Source organism: Leptinotarsa decemlineata, unplaced genomic scaffold (genome assembly GCF_025532065.1).
Source record: "Leptinotarsa decemlineata unplaced genomic scaffold, Ldec_3_MD MMD2_tig00026282_RagTag_RagTag, whole genome shotgun sequence".
Taxonomy (NCBI): domain Eukaryota; kingdom Metazoa; phylum Arthropoda; class Insecta; order Coleoptera; family Chrysomelidae; genus Leptinotarsa; species Leptinotarsa decemlineata.
In genome coordinates, this window is record NW_027412668.1 from 6531531 (window position 1) to 6554024 (window position 22494).

Here is a 22494-nt window from a genome sequence, read left to right on the forward strand (position 1 = left end):
CCAATTCTGGTATATCCCCTATGATATATTTCACAATCATGATTGGATTTCCCATTTTCCCTGTGGAACATAATATTTTCATGAGGATTATGAACATGGGCTAACCTCAAAATAAAAACGCTTTTCAACTTCAAAATTAAATTTTTAACGGTTTAAATTCATCGAAATCATTAAATCATCCATTCTCTTTGTACGTATCAGCCAATACAATTGCAGTTCAAAAAAATCTTCTCACCTACTCGGAAATAAATTTTCATTTTCTGGTTCTATCGGGATTAAAAGCAAAAACTGAATTGAAAGAGCATAAAAACGATATGAATGATCATTCGAGATTCGAAATCGTGCTAAAAACTGAATTTGTGACCTCGAATGCAACTTGCATTGTCACATAAGCAGCCGTTCTCGATTGTCGGGTAGTTTCATCATCGGTTGACGTAAAATAATAATTGGTGATGTTTGAATAGTTCTAGTTGACAACTTTCATTTCATTTGGGTAATGAAAACAACTAATTACCTAGGTTGCAACAGGTTATTTGTTTTATTGAATACAGATAAAACAGACTGGAGTACTTACTCTCTTTATTCAGTTTGAATATTATGAGATCAATTAATTTATTAATGTATAGTTTCCACATCGAAAATAATTAAGCAATTGACTTATCAATGACACAATCGTCCCGTTTCAGAAACAACCAACAATAATATATTTTTCGGGCAACCGCTGGCAAAAAATCTGGTTAGTAATGGTTATTTTTGGAACATATCTTAAATTTATAGAGTGATGTCTCATGCAATGCAATCCTGCATTCATCCAATATATGGAGGATATCTAATATTCAAGAGTAGGCACTTTGACGATTGAGCGTTTTTGTTTAAACTTTTCATGACAAATCTTGTAAAAACCACCTCATATAAAAAAAAAAGTTATGTGAAAGGAGAGATGCACATTTAGGAGAGAAAGTCAATGGGATTCCAAAAATCAACTATTGAACAAAATTCAAATAATTGATTACTGGGAATAGAAATCAAACATATTGAATATCTTCTTCAAGAAAAAACCTATTACCAATGCTTTTGTCGATTTCAATGTTGTTATGTGTTAGTCAACACAAAGAGAGCAACAACGGAATTATGCGTGTAGTATTTAATGTTGAAAAACTTCAGGTTACATACATAATTTATAACAACTGCTACAGATGTTCATAACATGACAGTGACAGATGGGCACACTAGAAAGTCACTAAACCCAGTACTGACAACATAAGAGGTAAATCACACATGCTCAAATAATACAATTAGAATTTATATTTATAACATTCAACTGGTGCCTTTCATTTGTAAATTTATTTTGCAAACCTAAGACAATTTTCGAAATATCAAACTGGCAATGTTCAGAGACAGGTTATAAGCAGTGGCGGATCCAGCCAGGGGGGGCGCGCCCCTCCCTTTGAACGCAGAAAACGTTCAATTATGGGGCATAATCCAGTCCTACGCTCTTGCTCATCACCAAAAATAAACAGAATATATATCGGTTTCATTTGAAACCTCTGTCATGTTTAAAAAACATCTTATTAATTTTTTATTTATAAGTAATTCATCTCAAGTGGCCCCCGTCAAAAAAATCCTAGATCCACTCCTTGTTAAAAGAAAGATTTGTTCTCAGTTGTAGATTTCTGGTACAAAATTTGTACAGACTGAATTATATTGTGACAAGTAATGTGATCATTTTCTAATTCTCCGAGGCTTGATCTGCCTGATTCGTAAAATCAAAGTTAGTTGAGGGAGTTGCTTTTTTTAAAAAGTTGTGTGTATTGGCCATTGCACTTGATGTCGCCAAGTTAAATGTCTGATTCAGAAATTCAAGTAACTTTTTGCACCATTATGTTTTTCACTAGCAATCCATTAATTATTGAACTTTACAGACAAAAACACAATCTTCAATCCCATGGCTGACACAATGTATTATTACTGTTAAGCTTTATCGAATTACAGTTGAAGAACTATTATCTGAACTGTAGGTTAAAAACTAAAACCCTAGCACATATCTCAGCCTCTGACTGTTCTTTTCTATCACGATTATACCTGTGTTATTCACTAACATGTTTATTTTTTAATATTTCTCAAGTGTACGTGTACCACTCAATATGGTTAATGATCAAAGTCTGTAGATGAGATAAATATACAAATTACCTTCAAGGAAATGTGTGAAAATCAAATCAATCTACTGTAACAGACTTGGGTATATAAAAAAACGATTATGGATTAAAATACTTCTATTCAAATAATATCACAGATGAAGATCCTAGTGCTGTTCTAGACGTAGTTACCCTGAAACAGTAGAAATATAAAATTATTTCAAATAACCCCAATTTGATTCAATCATGCAAGAAGTCTATATCAATATATACTATTCCTAACTTGAATAATCAGAACGACTGTTCAAATTAGTTCAGAAATCCAGAGCTTCCAGGCCTACGTCATTTTAGCAAACTTACTATGAGGCTGGATTTTTATCGGCCTAGCCAAGAGAACACAAATTTTTCCAGCAAAACCAGTTCAATTTCTCATTCTATTCACCTTCAAGCTTCGTACACTTCATCTAACGATTCTACAATTTTTTATGCCCTTCGAATAATACATCTGGAAGAAAATACTGTGGATTGGAAACTTTTGGTCACTCCAACGATACATTGTCTTGGTGAGAAACAACTTTTTTCCCAAACAAACGCGATCTCTTCACTTCAGATCAGCATTGAATCAGACCAGCTGCAAAATAGCCTCTGGTTATGGTTTTGTTCTTTTCCTTTTAGTTAGTGTTAATTTTGACTTCAGCTTCCCAAAACATTGCGGCCATGATCTTTTAGATTGAAAACCACATTTGGGATTTCTTAGGATTCGATTCGTTAGTGGCTGACCATTTTTTTTGACTGATCCTTGTACTCCATGTTTAGTCTATGGTTACAAAAGCGTATAAAGTACTTTTTATTGCAGTTGAATATTTGCAATTATCTGGCGATCTTGTTTTTTTCGTACAGATAGCAGTCTCTGCACCCACTCTACAGAAAGATTTCTCATTACAAATATTCATATGAAAGAAGTAACCGTTCGGTTGAAATGCCCACTGCCTCATTTATCTCACGCTTAGTTACTCGTCAATAACTAATATCTACCATTCCATGGATTTTATCGGTCGTTTCTAACGAGGTTACCTCATTTGGACGCCTAGGACTATATTTGAATTCATCTGTCCAGTGTTTTATTATTGTTGATATTGAAATGGCATATTTCTGATAAATATTCTTTAATTTGTCGTTTATCTTATCGTTCGTTTTCAAAAACAAGAATCTAATAACAGCAAAAAATCCGATTTTATTCAATTTTGTGATAATGTAAGAGTTGTTAACTTTCAATGACTCCAAACGCAAGCAAATAAATCTAAAGTATACAAGTATATGACAACATATTGTTACTGGTGGCGCCATCTCTTGTCTAAAGTGATCATTATCAGCCCCTCTCGTATTTTTCTGCATACCTTCCAACTTGAAAGTGGAATCCTTTTACAGATATCAAGGAATAAATTGTTGATACTGGTATTATAAAATGGGCTTGTCATTAGAATGTGTTCATTTTGGTGTGAAGAGATGAGAACAGATTATACCTAGGTATCTCTTCACGACTTTTACATCAAATACTAAACTGTCATAGGTCAGTGTCAGTCCTGGAATCTTGGGCTACAAAGTAATTGGTATATGGGATACATTAAAATGAGACAAGATAGTAATTGCCTGAAAACTTCTGATAACAACTAAACATGAAACAGGTTTTGCAAATGTAGAAATGCTGTGTTGCTAATATTCGAAATGTTTTACCCTTTCTATGAATTACCTCAACATATTTTGGAAATATCTTTCACACCTGCAAATCCGTTAAAAAAATTGATATTATCCAAGTTATACTTTATTGTGAGATTTTCATCAAACAGTTTTACTAAAACGAAACAAGTGTTTCGCTATATAATAGCTTCCCCAGGCGTGTTCATACTCACTAAATCCTAAGTAATTAGTGCTTTGCATAATAACAATTTGAATCATGTGACCTTCTACTTAGATAATGATTAATAATTTTACCAGAGTTTAGGTAAATCTAATACTTTTACCAACTCATTAAATGGACATGTAAAAAACTAACAATTTTCATATGAGTGATTCAGGAAAGGAGATTTCGATTCTATTTGGTTATTCAGTAAATTTTCAGAATTCTTAAATCCAATAATTTGTAAGCACCCCAAAAGATTTGAGTTTCAAACCATTCTTTCCCAAATCAATAATTCGTAGTCAAAAAATGGTTTGCAAATGTTGAATTCGTCTTCAAATTTAAGAAACTACTTCTATCATCTTATGATCTTTTTTATTCTTTGGAAAAAGCTTATCCCCGTTTGGCCAATATAAATTTTTGGGCAAGAACCAAAAGTTAACCTATTTAATCCTGATCTATCAACACTGAAGTTTTTGATAATCTTGCTCAAATCATTATTTATCCGGTAATTTACTTCAAGTCTGCCCTTTTGAAAAAACAAAGTGCTATTGGTGTTGTTGTATGACAATAGCTTAAGCAAGTTATTGTATAGCAAAACACGTGTTGCGGTTTTGTAAACGATCCAGTGGAAATTTCACAATAAAGTTAATAAGTTATGGATTTTTGTCAAGTATCGGTCAATTCCATCAAAAACAATTAAATGTTACAGTAATCTTGTTGTTTTACTTGAATGCTTTGTTTTATTAGTTTATTTTAAAAATTGTATTACTTGTCCAGTTCCATATTTAGTTTTTAATGCCAAATTAAATATTTGACAGTGATAGTACAAAAGTTAAAATTGTGCAACCTGCATTACTTGTCAAAAATAAACGTTATTTTCTTTAGGTTAGATGTTATTATACTTTACCTTTTTTACTTAGTTCACTGCATTTCTTAAAAATAAAGTAATCATGAAATTAAAGTATCGACTATTACACACACTTTATTTGATGCTTCTACATGTTACATATTTTTAAATTGTCAAGTAATTCAAATTAAAAACACATTTAAGATATATTTAGAGCTATTCTATTAGGGATGGTTTGTTTTAAAATACAGATTACATTAAATCCTTATTTATTGTATAGAATAACTCATTTTACATTAATTAACAATCTAATTTTCAACATTGAATTGTTTATAAACACTCTCTACGTCATTTTATTCAAAAACGTCAAGTTTTTCAAGACTTCTTGGTAGTCTTCAAACTCTCATTGCAGAGATTAGAATTTTTAATAAATTACATTTTAACAAGAAATTACTTGTTTTATTGCCACCTGATCTGTATGTGTTATTTTATTAATCCACTAAATATTCAAATTATATGTTCCAATTCTTTTTACATATTCAAAACTGTGTTTTTGGAGGTATCGAGTTTCATTTCGTTTAAAATGATTTTAATTTTTTTTGTGAATTGTTAATGATTTAAGAAGTACGTTTCTCTGCGTCATTGACGGGAGTCATAGTTTCTAAATTTTATGACTTTAAAAAGTGTTTTTATACAATTTTGATAATAATAGAAAAAAAATTGAAGTAAATCATTTCAGATTTCTTTTACTGTAGAGACTTTCTATGCAAAAAACCAATGAAAGAAGGAAAAAATACAACTTGATTGAATACAATATAAACTTTCCCCAATTTACTTTGAGGGTCGTGTATAGGGAGAAGATCTATAACGGGAGCTCTCCATATGTCGACCTAATGGAGGTGCTGCGGATTTATAAGGGGCCTTCCAAGTCCTAGACGGTGTTGGTGGTTCTGTGCATACGAGTTAAAAACATAACATTAACAGCCTATTTATGGATTTTTATTAGTGGATAATGATGATCCTAAATAACATAGGATTATGGGTTTCAATATTTTTTTAGGGTTGGTTATATTTAAGTGAATACTTTTATTGGACTTAAAACTCAGATGCATTGAAATTATAAAGGACAGATATATTTAGCAGTATTATGCTATGTTATATAGGATCAATTTTTTGTCACACGTGTGAACTTTTATATAAAAAAATCAATTTTTAAATAATTATGGTAAGGTTTAAATTGTCCGCCTTTCCAAGTTTTATATATTGCTTTCGAAGTTCATGTGGATGGGCCAGAGAGAAAGAAAAAACAGGAAAAAATATAACAATTTATTTTTTCAATTCATTACAAAGTGATAAAATTTAAAACATTTCTTTGAAGAAAAATATATTAAATATATTATTATTCAATAATTTTTCCATCGCTGTGGCCCACCACGAAATTGTTTACTAGGTCCTGGTCGAACTAAAAAAACCAAGAAAATTTTTAACCATGTAAACCATATAACCAAAAAAACCTCCACAGTTGGTACACTTTATAGGTAATACAGTATAATTCAGAAAAATTGAGGCTGGTGAACAAGCATTCAGTCAACCTGAAAGTTATGCACTGTTCAAATCAATTTATAATAAATATCTCTCTTAATTGTTATTCTTACATTAATATATATTACAATTAATATGAAACCTGTCAGAATGAGCCTGAAATTTTCTGACTGTTATTGGTATCAATATTTAAATATATTAATTATAAGTCATTATATTGAAGCAAATCTTTAATTTGTTATTCTAGAAACTATTATGATTAAGATGTTTAAAATCTCTACATGCATACGACAAGGTCAAAAATTATAGTAGAAGAAAAAGTTGGGATTTATTAGTTTTTCATTTATACTTGGAAATAAGATTAACAATAATTTAGTAATTTTCAGAAAAAGAAATTTGATTTTGGATATATTGTATAACAGAAATGTTAATAATAATTATTTTGATATAAAAATACTAATTCATGATTGTAGTATCTGCTTAAAGGACCACCTTTGTTCCTGTACATCTCGCTTTTCATAATGTTTGCCGCAGTTGAAATCAAAACGCCGCTATGAAAACCTACATACAGACCATGACTAACAAACCCAGAAAACAGGTTCAAAATTGCAACCATTCATTTTGCATAATTGATCAAATGTAAAAGTGATTATTACAAAATAATTTTACCAAATACACTCAATATCATAGCTTCAAACCTTGAAACTTATTTTCTTCATTTAGAACCATGAGAAAGTTTACAGTCTGTTCATTTGAAGAAAAATAACACTAAATAAAATTTCATTCACTCAGAGGAATTTTAGACATCTTAATGCGCACACTGCCGCTCTGTAATAAAACCCATAAAAACTCACGGAAGGTAAAGATGGGTAAGTGCATCAATTCTACTTGAATAGCCTTTTTGATAATGCTAACCGTTTCCAATGTTAATGAAAAAAAACCTGTGAAATTGACAACTGGGGATCGAGGTATCCAGAACATAGAAACCTAGCATAAAGGCTGATTTTTGAGGACTTTCTAAGTTGAACTTTCTAATCCATACCGTGCACTTGCCCTATCTTACCTTAATAAACTTTGTGGGGGAATTGCAAGGTTTTGGACAATAAAACACACAATCTATGTCTTTGCCAATATTTTGTGAATACATTTACGACTTCTCCAGAGCTTAGACTTTAATCACGGTAATAACATGAAGTCTGATGAATATGTTGCATTATGACAATGTTTTGCACACAGTTTAAATAGACAAAAAACAAAACAAAAGATCCGGTACTGAACGGACATCAGTAGAAATTTGGAATATTTCTAGACCCACTCTCAATCTCTACCATATTGACTAATTCTACAGAGAACCTTCAACTCAACGCAACTTCCAAAGTCTGATTCATTCATCTGATTTCATTTTGTGGATAAATTTTATTTATGTTATTTCATATTCAATCATAACATTCAACATACAAACAGCAAAACACTTGAACCTTTATTCTGAAGCTGTATTTTCAGACATGTTCCTTTGGTTCAACAGATGGCGCCTGAGACTGATACCAAAAAAATCCGTTTATAATTTCTCAACACAAAACATCTCCAAACAGTCACCATCAGCAATTAAACACTAATGAGCAATCCATCAGCAAAATGCTTGGACATAAACTTGGATCACAATCGTGATTTGAATCACCAAAACAAAACCATCAAGAAGAAATGCATAAAACGAGAAAAACGTTTCCACAGTTCAATATACAAAAACAGCGGAATAAATATCAAAACTGTTACAGTATCTATTTGGGTTACCTAAAACCATCATTGAACATCCTTCAAGTTGCGGAAACATCCACAGTAAGGGGTATTACAAAAATGAGAAACCATCAAAACCCTTTACATAATATTGCAAATGAACATCTATTTTGGGTCACACATAAAAAAACCTTTCCAACAAAGATTACAACAATTATAGACTCCAGATTCGCCATAAATTCAAACAGTTTGAACTTTAAACGTCCATTGTGTCTATAGAGGGCTGACAAACTCAAGATTCAGACACCCCCTAAAAACAGTTTGGCCACCAAATAGATAAATTTTAATATTTGATCATACCCCCCACTCCACCACACTAACCAACCCTCCACCCATCGCACTCACCTAATGCATCCACACACACAGGTGAAAACTCCATTATTTTAACCCAAAGTGGAATATTAAATTATAATCACTTGAAAATTGTACTCTGGCTGAAGGACCGGTCAACGGCTGTTTCGTATTTGCCAATAAATAACTTTTATTATCATTACTATTATCGTTATTTCATTCTATTGCCATTTATTATATAATAATAATAGCCTTTATTACCCAACAGTTAAAAATTTAAGGGTTAACTAAGTATGTTGAAAGTAATATAAGTGCTTATAACTACAAAGTTACAATTTGGGAAAATGAAGAACAAAAATATAATAAAATAAATAGTTTTGTTTCTGATATTTTGGCGGACGGACGTGCTGATAGCGACCGTCCACAAAGGTACACGGACGCCATTGTTGGACGCCGGACCTTATTTCGTGTTGTGAATATCCGCCGTTTTATAACGTGCCAGCATCAATAATAAATTTAAAATGGTGTTGATAAAAATTGTTCAAGTTTTTTAAAATAAATAGTACACTCGGTCACGCCGGTTAGAGGCCGGGGTGGATCGGATGTCCACGTGGGAGTAGGAACACAACAATAATCTTTAATGAAGAAGAATAATTTGGGAAGAGAGAGAGAAATAAATTTAAAAAACTATACCAGAAATTAAAAGTTCTATATGAAAAACTGAGATGCAGTTTCATCAATACATTCCAGGGAATCAAAATTGATATCACACAAATTTGAAATTGAATTGAAATTATTGCAAATGGTAAAGACAGGTGACTTGAGGTACAAATTGGTTCTGGCCAGTCGACAGTAAAAAGTTTTTGTACTTCTAAAGGGTTTTTCAATAAGGGCTGGTAGATGTTAAAATGGAATAAAACAAGCTGTGTGTGAGGTATTAACAAAATTATTTTTCCATTTGAGAGGCGCATGTATGCCATTAAGTGTGGAATATGACATCATTCAAAAGCCCGCATCGGCTTCTTAGGCTGGCACGGATCCGAGTGGTCCAATTTTCAATGACTCTTCCGCATAGATCCGGCTGAATTTGAGCGATGGCCTGTGTTATGTTCACCTTTAGGGCATCGGTCGATTGTGGTTTATTTGCATAGACCTGCGACTTCAAGAAACCCCACAGGAAAAAGTCTAGCGGGGTCAAATCACATGACCTTGGCGGCCAATTCATATCACCCCTGCGAGAGATAACCTTACCCTCAAATCGTTCATGCAAAATGTCAATCGTGGCGTTTGTTGTGTGGCACATAGCGTCGTCCTGCTGGAACTACATGTCGTGTAGGTCCATATGGTTCAATTTGGGCCATAAGAAACTAGTTATCATCGTTCTGTAGCGCTCTCTGTTGACGGTGACCGCCTCACTAACGTCGTTTTCAAAAAAGTACGAACCAATTACGCCGCCGGCCCAAAATCCACACCAAACAGTAACTTTTTGAGGATGCATTATCACCTGGTGAACCTCGCGTGGGTTGGTGTTGGCCTATATACGGCAATTTTGCTTGTTAACACAGCCATTCATCCAAAAATGCGCCTCGTCACTAAAGATGATTTTTCGGCCAAAATTGGGGTGCTCTTCCAAACGATTCGAAGCCCAGTCAGCGAACAAACGGCGTTTTCTATGGTCATGAACTTTGAGCTCCTGGGTCAGTTGGATCTTGTACGGGTGTAGGCCCAAGTCCCGAAGGAAAAATCGCCAAGTTGAAGTCTGCGAAAGGTCGAGTTCTTGTGCACGGCGAGAAATAGACTGCCTCGGGTTCTGCTGTACACTTTCACGGATCGCGGCGATGTTCTCGGCCGATCTTGCGTTCCTTGAACGTACGGGTGTTGGCTGATCGTTTACTGAACCGGTCGTCTCAAATTTGGCCACCAAACGTTGAAGAGTCGACTGTGAAGGGCCACCACGTCTACCGTAAAATGGGCGCAATGCGCGCAACGTTTGCGTTGACGAACACTCATTTTGATAATAAAGTTTTATCATTTGAACGTGCTGTTCAATCGTGTAACTTGCCATGGCGCCCCGTGCCAAAATGGCTGGCACGGGGCGCCAAAATCTACCCGCGCCAATTGAAAAACCCTTTAGTTCCAATATGAGGCTCCCAAAAATGTATAAGAGATAACACCTCCAGAGCATCCACATTGCTGTGCAGTGATTTATATAGAAAAACTATACCAGCAAGTTTTCTGCGTAACTCAAGATTTACAATATTGAATGGAATGGTGAGAAATTCATGTGACTGAAGCATTGTCACAATGCACCATATTCATTAGACTTGGTACTATGATTTACGCCTAAGTTCTGAAGAATTGCTAAGATTAGCAAAGATGTAGCTTTTGTTTCATTGTCCAAAATACCCTGCGATTCTCCTACAAAGTTATCTACTGGACATAATTTCAATAAGTCACATACATGATTTCAACAAAAAAATCCTTACCGTAATTCGAACTGTTCCCCCTGTAGTAGTCGGGCTCGTAATCGTCGTACTGGTTGGAAGAGTATGGCCTCGAGTTGTGAGAGTAGTCGTAAGGTGCTGCTGCTGGCGCCTCATACTGCTCCTCCTCGTAGCCGTAGCTCTCTTCCATGGCTACGCGAGCGCGATCAAGAATAGACATTATTTTAGTTTTGGCTGGCATGACCCTCGGCGTGACGACGGGGGCCCTCGTGGCCGTCCGCATCACAGGTGGGGGTCGAGGGATGGCAGCTGAAAGGTCGTTTGACGTTTTGCGTACGGTTATAATTAATGGGCATTTCAAAAAAAAAAAAAAAAACAGAACGAAAGGTCTGTGGACAAGCAGTACTGAATAGATAACGGTAGAGTTTCGAAATATTTTCAGATCCACTCTCGAGCTATGTGGTATAAGAGAAATTTTACATAACCTTTAAATTTCACAGTCAATGCAAATTGATAGCAGTTCCAATAATAGGCCTTCTTGATACATTCAATACACACATACACACACTCTTACTTTATCTCTAATGTATTATAAAGAAAAAAAAAAAAAAAACAACCAAATAAATTTCTGTAGAGTTAGAACTCTTGAAACTTCTACTTCAAGTTTTCTGAAAATTCAAAAAGATCTTCTTATAAATAGTGCCTCTTGAAAGAAAAATCAGCGACCCAAAAAGTAGGCTTTCTGTTACTCAATAACTAGATTTATGGCCTTCAATTTTCTGATTGATTCGACCGTTACTTTACTTTCTGGAGTATTCAAATCACTATTGAAGAAGCTACTGTGTTAGCGAAACATGTCGTGATTTATTTTTCAAATAAAGTTTGTGAAGATCAAATCGTGAGGTGTAGTTTATGAAATTATGACCTTCAAATAGCCTTGTACTTGAAAAAAAGTCTTTTCAAGTGATACCTCTATAGAACCTTGAAGAGATACATTATTTCTTTCTTGTTATTCTCAAACTTTCCTATTTTAATAACGTCACAGAGGACATTTTATTTTTTCAATACTCATTACGATGTAAAAAACTGAAAAGACTTGAGTGTTTAGAAAACTATCTTTCACAAGGAAGCCCCACTCTTCAATACATTTTCGAGATATCTGATATTTGAGTGCTCTGAATACTTTTAGCCTACGATTTCTTCACAACTTTTCAATTACTATCTGCGGCAACAGTATGGTTTTTTTTTTTGTGGTGGTGTTTGATTACATACTAAAATTAAAACCAAATGTAAAAATTGAAATAAAATAGAATGTTGAATGGATAAAAACTGATTAGACCTTTTCCAAAGCATTTTAGAGATGCCTGGAATCTACAGCTTATGCAGAAGTGGCTGGAAACCTAAAGAGATGCAAACACACACAAAGGCAACCCTACGATTCAATAAAAAACTAATACTTAACATAGAAAGGTGCAGTTTCTGTTTAGTGGAATATTATTTAACAATACAATGTGGCAGGAGAATAATTTTATGGAAGGGATGAATTTATTACTGAAAAATATTTATATAAGCAATGTGAATACTATCTTAGCAAAGCATATAAAAGAATGATTATTCATCACATCACAAACTATGATTCATATTATTGATTTATTGTTAGTTATTTATTGATTGATATGTGTGATTGATGACTTGTTTACTTTATGGTAATTCATGATCACTTAAATAAAATGAATAAAAACTCTTTTGTCTAAATACCACTGGTAAATTTAATTTATATGACGGTTTCAGGTTTGACCCCATTATCAAGTGTAAAACTGAAATCTGAATTTTGAAATATCGATTTCATTAGAATTTTCAGGTATGCTGCAAGGACAGGTATTTGAGAGACAGGATGCCAACTTAAAATACCACCCTGAAAATTCTAGGGGTTATTGAACTCATAAATTCAAGAGAGGAGACCTACATAAATCAAGTTGGTCGTTTAGAGGTATATGTTTCTGGTGCGAATGCTCTGCAGTATGTACAGGCAAAACCGGCAGAAATTTTGAAAGAAGACTGCGTGAACACCTCTGTTTGGACAAAAAATCTGCAATGTACGAACATCTTCAAGAATCAAACCACAAGATAAATGAAGATAACCTCAAAATCCTACATATATGTAATAAAGAAAGAAAAATGAATCTGTTGGAGGCCATAGAAATTAACAAATTAATTAAAAACCAGAAACATATACCCCTAAACGAGCAACTTGATTCATGTAGGTCTCTTCTCTTGAATTTATGAGTTCAATAACCCCTATAATTTTCAGGGTGGTATTTTAAGTTGGCATCCTGTCTCTCAAATACCTGTCCTTGCAGCATACCTGAAAATTCTAATAAAATCGATATTTCAAAATTCAGATTTCAGTTTTATACTTGATGATGGGGTCAAACCCGAAACCAGCTGTATAAATAAAATTTACCAGTTGTATTTAGACAAAAGTGTTTTTATTCATTTCGTTCAAGTTATTGATTGATAATATATTTGTATGTACATGAGGATTTTAACATTGTTACTGTTTTGAATGACCTTGATAGGTACAAACTCAGTGAAATTAGTAGAAAATGTTGCCTATTTTATCGTTTATATGAGCAACTTTTTCCTAATTTAAATGGCTTTGTATCTTTTAAACCTTTTGATTTTCCAATGCCGGCCCTCATTTTGGACACATTGTATAAATACTTCAAGAATCAATTTTGAGGGGCCTAACATGTAAGTGATTAATGAAATTGTTATTTTACTTTCTTTCGCAAAATTATTCGGTCGTTGTGGTTGTGATGAAAACACCAAACTGAAATTCTATTGAAACCAAACTGAAATTCTACCAATCCAAAAAGTCCAGCTTGTCTACGGACTGAAACCATAACATCAAATGAAAGCTTTAAAAAGTGCATTCAAATTCAAACATGCCTTATTGTTGCAAAGCATCTACTGCTTGTATATACCAGTAAACATGTTTGAAATTTTTCTATCTGAAAGGACCAATAAAAATTACAACCGTGCTACCTCGTAACTACTAAACTACAAAATGTAAAAAAAGAGGGTAACAGACGATATACAATAATAAAATTTCCTGATGTCTAACCAATCTCAATGAATTTGAAAATCAAATTGAACAGAATCAACTGATCCATTGATTCTGTTTCAAGTCCAAGTTGTCAAAAAAACATGTTCTACTCGGTTTTGAAATAATATTTTCAATATGTACTTCCATGTTTACTTCTGATCTACTTTTGATCCCAGGCATTTGCTAACAAAGACTTTTTTCTTGTGCTATGGACGTATCAGTATAATGCAATCAAAACTGTCTTTAAGACACTTCAATTTTTATGTTAACTGAATCTGATTTATTAGTGTATCAATAAGTTGTATTGGATATTTCTAATAAGATGCTACACCTCCAACTTTGATATTGAAATAGCTGAAAGTAAAAGCTTTTTTCAATATTTTACAGCTCTGGCAATTTTTTTATAAGAAATTCTTTCAAAGTAATAGAAAATTGAAGTCATAATGCTACTACTGTATATCGTCTATTTTCATCTAATAGGAATGAACTCATGGTTCAACTCACATCTCATCATGCCCTGAGGTGGTCTACGTGGTCTCTCTCCAACATGGCCGCCACCATGTCCTCCGTGACCTCCATGGGGTCCACCATGGCCTCCATGACCATCTCCAGTCATAATTTCCATTTCCCGCATTTGCTCTTGTCTAATAATATCGTTGTTGTCAGGAATGAGGTACTTCCTTACTTCAGCTAAAGCATAAGCAACACGCGCATGAGCCTCAGCTGGTGGTCCCAGAGCAGAAATTTCAACGTGAAGATCGTCAGTCAAATGGCTATGGAAAAAAAAATTGTAAACGGAGTCATGACAGAGGCATTTGTAGAACATTTCGAAAACGCTTTCGGAGAAGAACTCAAAAAATCAATTCGATGAAGAACAATATGAGACACGGTATAATCCCTCTTTTGTATACACCCTAGCTGGATCTGGCAAGTGATGATATTCTAAGAACAACATATCTTGATTTTAACGTAAATGATCATGAAATGAAAATATACCAAGCCCACATCAATAATCACCAGTTTACAGTTGTACGATTATAACCATCCTAAGGCCCAAAACCTTCAATTATAGACATACAGTTGAGACAATAGAAGAATATATAGTGTGTCCAAGATAAGGATCCTAAGCATGGGAATCTCAGTACCTGTTGGAGATACAGCTTAGGTTAAATTAGGAAAAAGTTGTGTTCTTTAAAGCTTATTTACATGCCGTTTGGAAACTTGAAGAATTTTCATGGCCTGCTGAGATATTTGGGAAAAACGAGAATTTGACAATATCAATTTTATTTTTTTCTGACTTACGAATAACACTTTTTCATTGGCACTTTTAAGGTACTACACGATGGTATTTTTAGATTTTATATCCGACGTTTCGTTTTCAAGAAACCATCATCAACTTTATTTTTTTATATGACCCGAAACAAAAGTACACCCTGTATCTGATTCCATTTTTTATTACGAATTCAACGATGTATCACATGCCATTGTTTTCTTTTTAGTTTAAAGGAAAATTACATTTTTTCTATTTTTAAAAAAATCTTTAAGTAGGCGTTGCAAACAAATGCTTTGACGTAAATACCTGTCACCGAGCCTGTCAAATATTATTTAATTACACGATAAAATAGTAATTGTCGTTGTTGTTAGCCTGTTTGTCGAGTTGTTGTTTTTAGAGTTATTGTTACTGTTGTCGTTATTATTATTTATTGTTGAATAGATAATATTGTGTTATTATCGTCGAATATGCCGGGTGAGCATTATAGCCATGAAGAAAAGTTTGACATGCTAACGTGCTACATTTTGTGCCACAAAAATACTGTAAATACAGCAGCAATGTATCTTAATACATATCCAGAAAGAAAGCAGCCATGTAAGTCCATTTTCTTAGAGCTGGCTCGAAATTTAAAAGAATATGGTTCATTTAAAAAGCCTGTTTTATCTCGAAAAAAGGAATCTTCAGAAGAAGCCCAAAATAATATTTTACAAGTAGTTGTTGAGAACCCTGAAATATCAACTAGGCAAATCGAAAATAATGTAGGAGTAGCCAAATCCACAGCTCAATTTATTTTGCGTAAAAATAGATATCACCCCTATAAATTTAGGATTTGCCAAGGACTTAAACCAGGGGATTTCGAACGGCGCAGAAATTTTTGCGAATGGTATACACGTGCGTGTGAAGAAGATTATAATTTCCCTTCAAAAATAATATGGTCCGACGAAAGTATGGTCACTAATAATGGTATCTTCAACCGCCGCAATACGCATTACTGGGCTCAGCAAAATCCGCGTGTTAAGAAAATATCAAGACATCAAGAACGTTTTGGGTTTAATATGTGGTGTGCAATTTTAGGAACTAAAATACTAGGTCCGTTTTTTTACTATAATTCTTTGACCGCCGAACGATACCATCATTTATTGCAAAACTATGTAGAAGACTGTTTAGATAATTTACCTCTGGCACAGGTCAATAACTGTTGGTTTCAACAAGACGGTGCTCCTGCACATAATTCTAGACAAGTTCGAGAGTATCTTTCGCAGCGATTTCCTGGAAGGTGGATTGGAACCTTTAGTGAAGTGTTTTGGCCAGCGCGATCCCCTGACTTAACTCCTCTGGACTTCTTCATATGGGGTTTTGTTAAAAACCGGGTTTACCAACATTCTTTTGAAACTGAACAGCAGTTACGAGAATGTGTAACTGTCGCATTTAACAGTATTACACCAGAGATGTTATGTGATGTTTTAAGTTCTACAGTTAGAAGATCATACTTATGTTTGGAAAATAACGGAAACCTGTTTGAACACCTCCTTTGAATTAAATAAAAAATGCGTTAATTTCTTTGTTTTCATTACTTTAAAAAAATCATTATTAACCTACTTAAAAATACATTTTAAAAATAGAAAAAATGCAATTTTCCCTTAAACTAAAAAGAAAACAATGGCATGTGTTACATCGTTGAATTCGTAATAAAAAATGGAATCAGATACAGAGTGTACTTTTTTTTCGGGCTATTTGAAAAAATAAAGTTGATGGTTTTTTGAAAACGAAACGTCGGATATAAAAACTAAAAATACCATCGTGTAGTACCTTGAAAGTGCCAATGAAAAAGTGTTATTCGTTTTTTGATATCTTTTCAAATAAAGTCAGAAAAAAATAAAATTGATATTGTCAAATTCTCGTTTTTCCCAAATATCTCAGCAGGCCATGAAAATTCTTCAAGTTTCTAAACGGCATGTAAATAAGCTGGAAAATGTGGCTTTTGCTCCAAACAACCTAACCAATTAATAAAGTGTAATTTTCATTTTTGAAAACCAATAATAGTGAAAACCCCATGTTATAATTTTTAGGTTAATTTCACAAAATTCTTCAGAACAAGTTAATGATTTCTGTAGAACATTACACAGAGCAATTCAGAAGTTGAGGTTAACATTCATTATTACCACATAATATTTACTTTCTGTGAAATATGAAATACCCAGTTTAATTGTGAGAAAACAACTATTTGTATAGAACCTTTCCATTAACCTTCATGTAAACTGTCAATTACTTTCAAAATTGAAGTAATTGCCAATGACTCTTTGATGCACCGAGTGCAAACTTCCATCCGAATGAAATAAAACACAAACATTAACAATTTCATGTTCCTTTTTGATTTGTAGAAGAAAAGGATCATACAAAAGTATGTGTTATATTGCATATTTTATTGATCCCGTGAGTGTATTATTTTGTTGTCCAAACTGTATTATTCTTTTACCTGAATTAGCTAAAAACTTCAATCACTTTACATTACGTCAATGGACATGTAAAAATAGACATTCCGAAAGTAGCATTTATTGCCCAACAGATTTATATAGTTCCCTTGAAAGGCAATATTCAAACACAAACAAGAAAAAACAGTTCAACTGAAAAATGAATAAAACGTAAGTTCAGAATAGTAGTCAACCCACATATTTTATTTATAATCATCATGATAATATATTTTTTAGGAAAGCTTGGTCACCATGACTCAATCATGAAAATTGTAAGGAAATTCAAAGATTTATTTCCTTATATACATTACAGTTTTACATTTAGATATATTAAGGTAAAACTGGAACCAAAAACAAGTATTTTTCGCAAACATCAAAACTGCAATACTCTTCTTTGAAATGTGTTTCACCAACCAAACTGGCATCTTCAGGAAATGAAGAAAACTGCATCGAGAATAGTACTGCAGTTTTAGTGTTTGGGAAAAGTGCTCATTTTTGAGTAAATTACTAGCCAAGCACTCATTAAGAAGTTCATCAATCTGGGATACTAGTAGATACATTTTCATATCATATGCATAAAGCAACGCAGTGGAAAAATAAAAGACCTAGATTTGAGTCTTGAGGGACACCAGAAGCTGAAACATCAACTGAGTTGATGCAATCTGCAACTTAAAGAACAAAATGATATAATTGGATTTCCAAAATCGGCACGGCTTTTTCAAGGAAATGGCATGATCTATCCAAAAGCCAACTTAGACAAAAGTATTGGATTATATAGACTTTTGACTCGTTAAACCTCGTGAATATATACAAACATTTCAAATACTTGGAAAATTATTAAAGTGAGATCTACCACCAAACTTCAAGACACGGGCTATTTTATTTTGTTTCCACACATTTTCAATTCAGTTTGGCTTCAGACAGCTGTTACCTGTATTTGGGATCTAATGAATTTCTCAGTTCGTCCTCTTTCTGCCGATCTTTCATGGAGCCTCTTCCAAGAACAGCCATCTTGCACATGGTTTCTTCTTGTAGGCGTTTCATCGAATTTCCTTTCGGTCCCAAAAGTTTTCCAACAAAGTTGAACTGTAATCCAAAAAATTCTCAGTTGATTCATCATTTCAAAACAGTAAAAAATTATACCTTAGGATGTTCCCTCACAGGTACCAGGACTTTTACAGTCACCTTTATCGGTTTCTCTCTGTAGATATCTACATATTTGTTTTCCTTCAGAGGAGCTTTTCCTATTTGCTGAACCTTTGCAACCTCTGCAAAAGAAGATACAATTTGAATTTTTCAATTTTGTCCTTAAATAGATCCAAAAGGTAGATTTTTTCCTAATATCCAATAGTAACCTGAAATAGGCAACTTTGCCGTAATAGAATCGAACGAGTTCATCACTCAAACTTCCTGCAAGCCTAAACGGCAATGAATGCATATCTCCAATAGAAAAGGTTTGTGAACTTTACACATATAACCAACAACTATCTCTTCTAAACACTTATCCTTGAGGAATGCTCTGACCATTAGAACTTTAAACATGTCAATAGTGCAAAGTGGTTCGAAAAAGTGGCATTATTTGGACTACTGAACAAAAAATTAATCAAAAATTATATTTCAAAGAGTTAATAGTGGAGTTATCTGATCTGCAACCATTAAGACTGAGGACATCATCAAACCATTTGGCATTGATAATTTTCAAATACCAGTAATGGTACTACTAACTTGACTATAAGTGAATCAATGATATTTAAAGGCAACCAATTGTAAACATATATGTTTCAAATAGGCCAATGAGTGAATTCATTGTTGAACAGGCATTTGATACCACCACTGAATAAATTACTTGCCTTAAGCAAATTAAAAATGATTCTATACAAAGGAATTAGTAACCTTTAAATTATTTAAGGAAGGTTTTCGAATGTCCCCATTGGTTTTTGTGTTAACGCTATAATCTCCGAAAAATTTTTTAGTTCTTTCGAAAAAATCATCTTACCCTGTTCGATCAACCTAGCAGCATTGGGTGAATTTACTTGATCCAATGCTAGCTTTTCCGCTAGTAATTCCCTAACGTATTCACTCGCTTTTTGGCTTGCTAAAGCGCTTTCTTCACTTTCCCCGGCCATATCTGTGTCTCCTTTAGAATTCTTGTCTCTTTTGAAATTATCTCCATAATAATCACCATTTGAATCATACTTGTCCGTCATCGCGTCTTGTTTTTTGAGTGCACTATGAACAAAATGGCCGGCTTTCAGTTTGAAAAGAAATGTGAAATCAATAATCTGAGGAGCGTTTTATTGTTACTCGATTACTATATGTCGTAGGTTAGTAAAGCGGCCCATGAAGGCGCTAGTTGTTCAAAAAATGGTAGCGACTAAAGTTGTTGAGTTGATGGGAGAAATGATAGGATGAGAGTTTTTTACTTCTACCAGCTTTATTTTCACTTGTGAGTAACTTTGTTATACTTCTACATTCGTCAAGGATCGTATCGTAATAAATTCTATTATAAAAACATGAACTCTATAATCGGTTTACTGATTCCGAATTTTATTTTTCATCTTTGGATCATTTAAGAAACTATGTATTTTTGAAATATATACTACTGGTTATTTCATTTTTTCTCAAATTCCATCAGTCATTATGAAAATAACTGACTTTCATTTATTTAAACGCATATTACAACAAATATGAATGAAACAACTACTACTTATGACTTTGATTGTTTTCCCTGAGTTTCCTATTCATATTATGAAACCTAGATGTCGCACATTTTATGGTCCTTCCGAATTCACTTACCGCTTTCGCTAAAGAATTCAAATTCCAAAAGAATATATCGATAACAAGAAAAATCATCAATGAGATTGATTCATTAGAAGAACAGGGAGATTAAAAGAAACAGTTTCAAGTCATAACCATGTGGGTACTATTAATGCTGTGGAAATCAAATTTATTATTATTTAGTGGATTTTGTTAATGTTTTTTCGTTAACCAGTTGTGGTTAACGAAAAACGTTAACGTGGAACGACAACTCTCAAAAGTCGAAACTTGTGGAAGCTAAGGACTAACGAGGTCTTACCTTTTAACGTGTGATTCCTAACACGTATTAAGGAGGCCCTAGACGGTCAATCATTTTGATCAAAAGCTTGAGTCAATCGATTGACTCAAGCGTGATTGACCGTGTAGGAACCTGTTTGACGCTTGAAGCGAGGCTCGTTGGTGATTGATAGTGAATTTGGTGGTGATTGGTGATTGACGGAAATTCATTAACCTGTTGGTTGAATTATATCGTGATTGTCCGGAATTATGGAAAGTAAAGAGTAAGGACTATTACAACAGAAACAAGAAAACTGCATCATTACCATGTATCACTCCTTCGACCACCGTCGTTTCTTTCTGGTAAGAACAAGGTTTTGATCAAAATATTGAAGGGCTGATTGCAGTTGATTGAAGCGCGCGTCAATCGACTGACTCAATCGTTTGATCAAACAGATTGATCGTTTAGGACCACCTTTAGTTCTGCTAAAGCAAGGTGAGTAAGCATCAATCACTGTAATTTCTGCATAACATTAGGGAGGGAACTTTATCCGAGTTCCACTTGCTATTACCCAATCAACAAAATATTCTATCTGAAATGCACGACATAGCATTCTGCGAGGCGTTAAAATAAGTTCAAAAGTCCAATGTAAATCAATATCGACAGCTGTAGAAGTTTGTTGCATTTTTCGGGCATTGAAAGTTAGGAACACGAGGAAAACAATTGAGAAAGAAGTTTTGTGAAGTCGAGAAACTTTTGAACAGAAGTTTCAACGCTTTCGACACCTTTCAACTTTGCATTCACATAATTACTTCTCATTGTGAGTTTAGAAGGAGCTTGATTAGTCATTAGGTACCACGTGATTGAACAAAATATTAATTATTTAATGTTTGTTGTTTTTTAATGAAGACACAGAAGTGATGTTACTTTACATAGTGGTTTGGGCAGTGGCCAAGATGAATTGGAGTACTGCAAAAGCAGTGACTTTTACTACCTAATATTCGTAAACCAAGTCATCAAAATCCAAAAGATCTAACAAATAGTGTATTTTTTCTACACCCGTACTCTAACAATTCACTTATATGACCATAATCTGTTTCATAATGATATCCATTATGATACAGATTTTTCATATCGATACAGATTTTATCAACCAATAGAAACCCATAATTTTTTGTAATAAATGACCGTCTGGTCTGAATTGGCGATCCCTATATAAGTACTACTAATGAATATATAATAATCATCTCAGTTTACTCGCACCAGAAAAATTCACCCCCCTGTATATGGGATCGTTCAGCCAAAGGTATTTATTTTCTTAATTTAGTTTGGTAGCGTGAAAGTTGCTGCCACCAGATCAGAAAAAGTTTGAAATCCGTCCTGATCACACGGATTGAGAATTAGTAGGCAACTTGGTCAACAGTTGACTTTTTCCTACCTTCTAATCTTCGTGGAGAAATGGCTTGGTTATGCCACCAATTATATCCTCGGAGACTGGATTCAGCCACGGCTTAAATGCGTGGTCTTTTAGGGGTTTGAGGAAATGAAATAATATTAGCAAAGTTTTCACAAACCAACTTTATTAATGAGTAAAGTTGGCAGAATAATCGGATTAACAATAGAAAAAAAATTAAATGAACAGAACTAATACTGA

General features: G+C 33.7%; 1 protein-coding gene across 4 annotated transcripts; it reads right to left on the reverse strand.

Annotated features, from left to right (window-relative positions):
• Positions 1-2255: 2255 nt before the first annotated feature.
• qkr54B (quaking related 54B) lies at positions 2256-20068 on the reverse strand. 4 transcript variants are annotated; one of them, XM_023156656.2, is made up of 6 exons: positions 19803-20067; positions 18950-19074; positions 18738-18892; positions 14567-14835; positions 10996-11262; positions 2256-2328 (listed from the first exon to the last, which is right to left on the reverse strand). In XM_023156656.2, the coding sequence occupies exons 1-6, from the start codon at positions 20011-20013 to the stop codon at positions 2324-2326; spliced, it is 1032 nt and encodes a 343-aa protein (XP_023012424.1). In that variant the 5' UTR covers positions 20014-20067; the 3' UTR covers positions 2256-2323. The 4 variants fall into 4 exon arrangements, with proteins under 4 accessions (XP_023012424.1, XP_023012423.1, XP_023012425.1 ...); XM_023156655.2 differs by having other exon boundaries at positions 2256-5832; XM_023156657.2 differs by having other exon boundaries at positions 2256-5832; positions 10996-11145; positions 19803-20066.
• Between the last annotated feature and the right edge of the window lie 2426 nt (positions 20069-22494).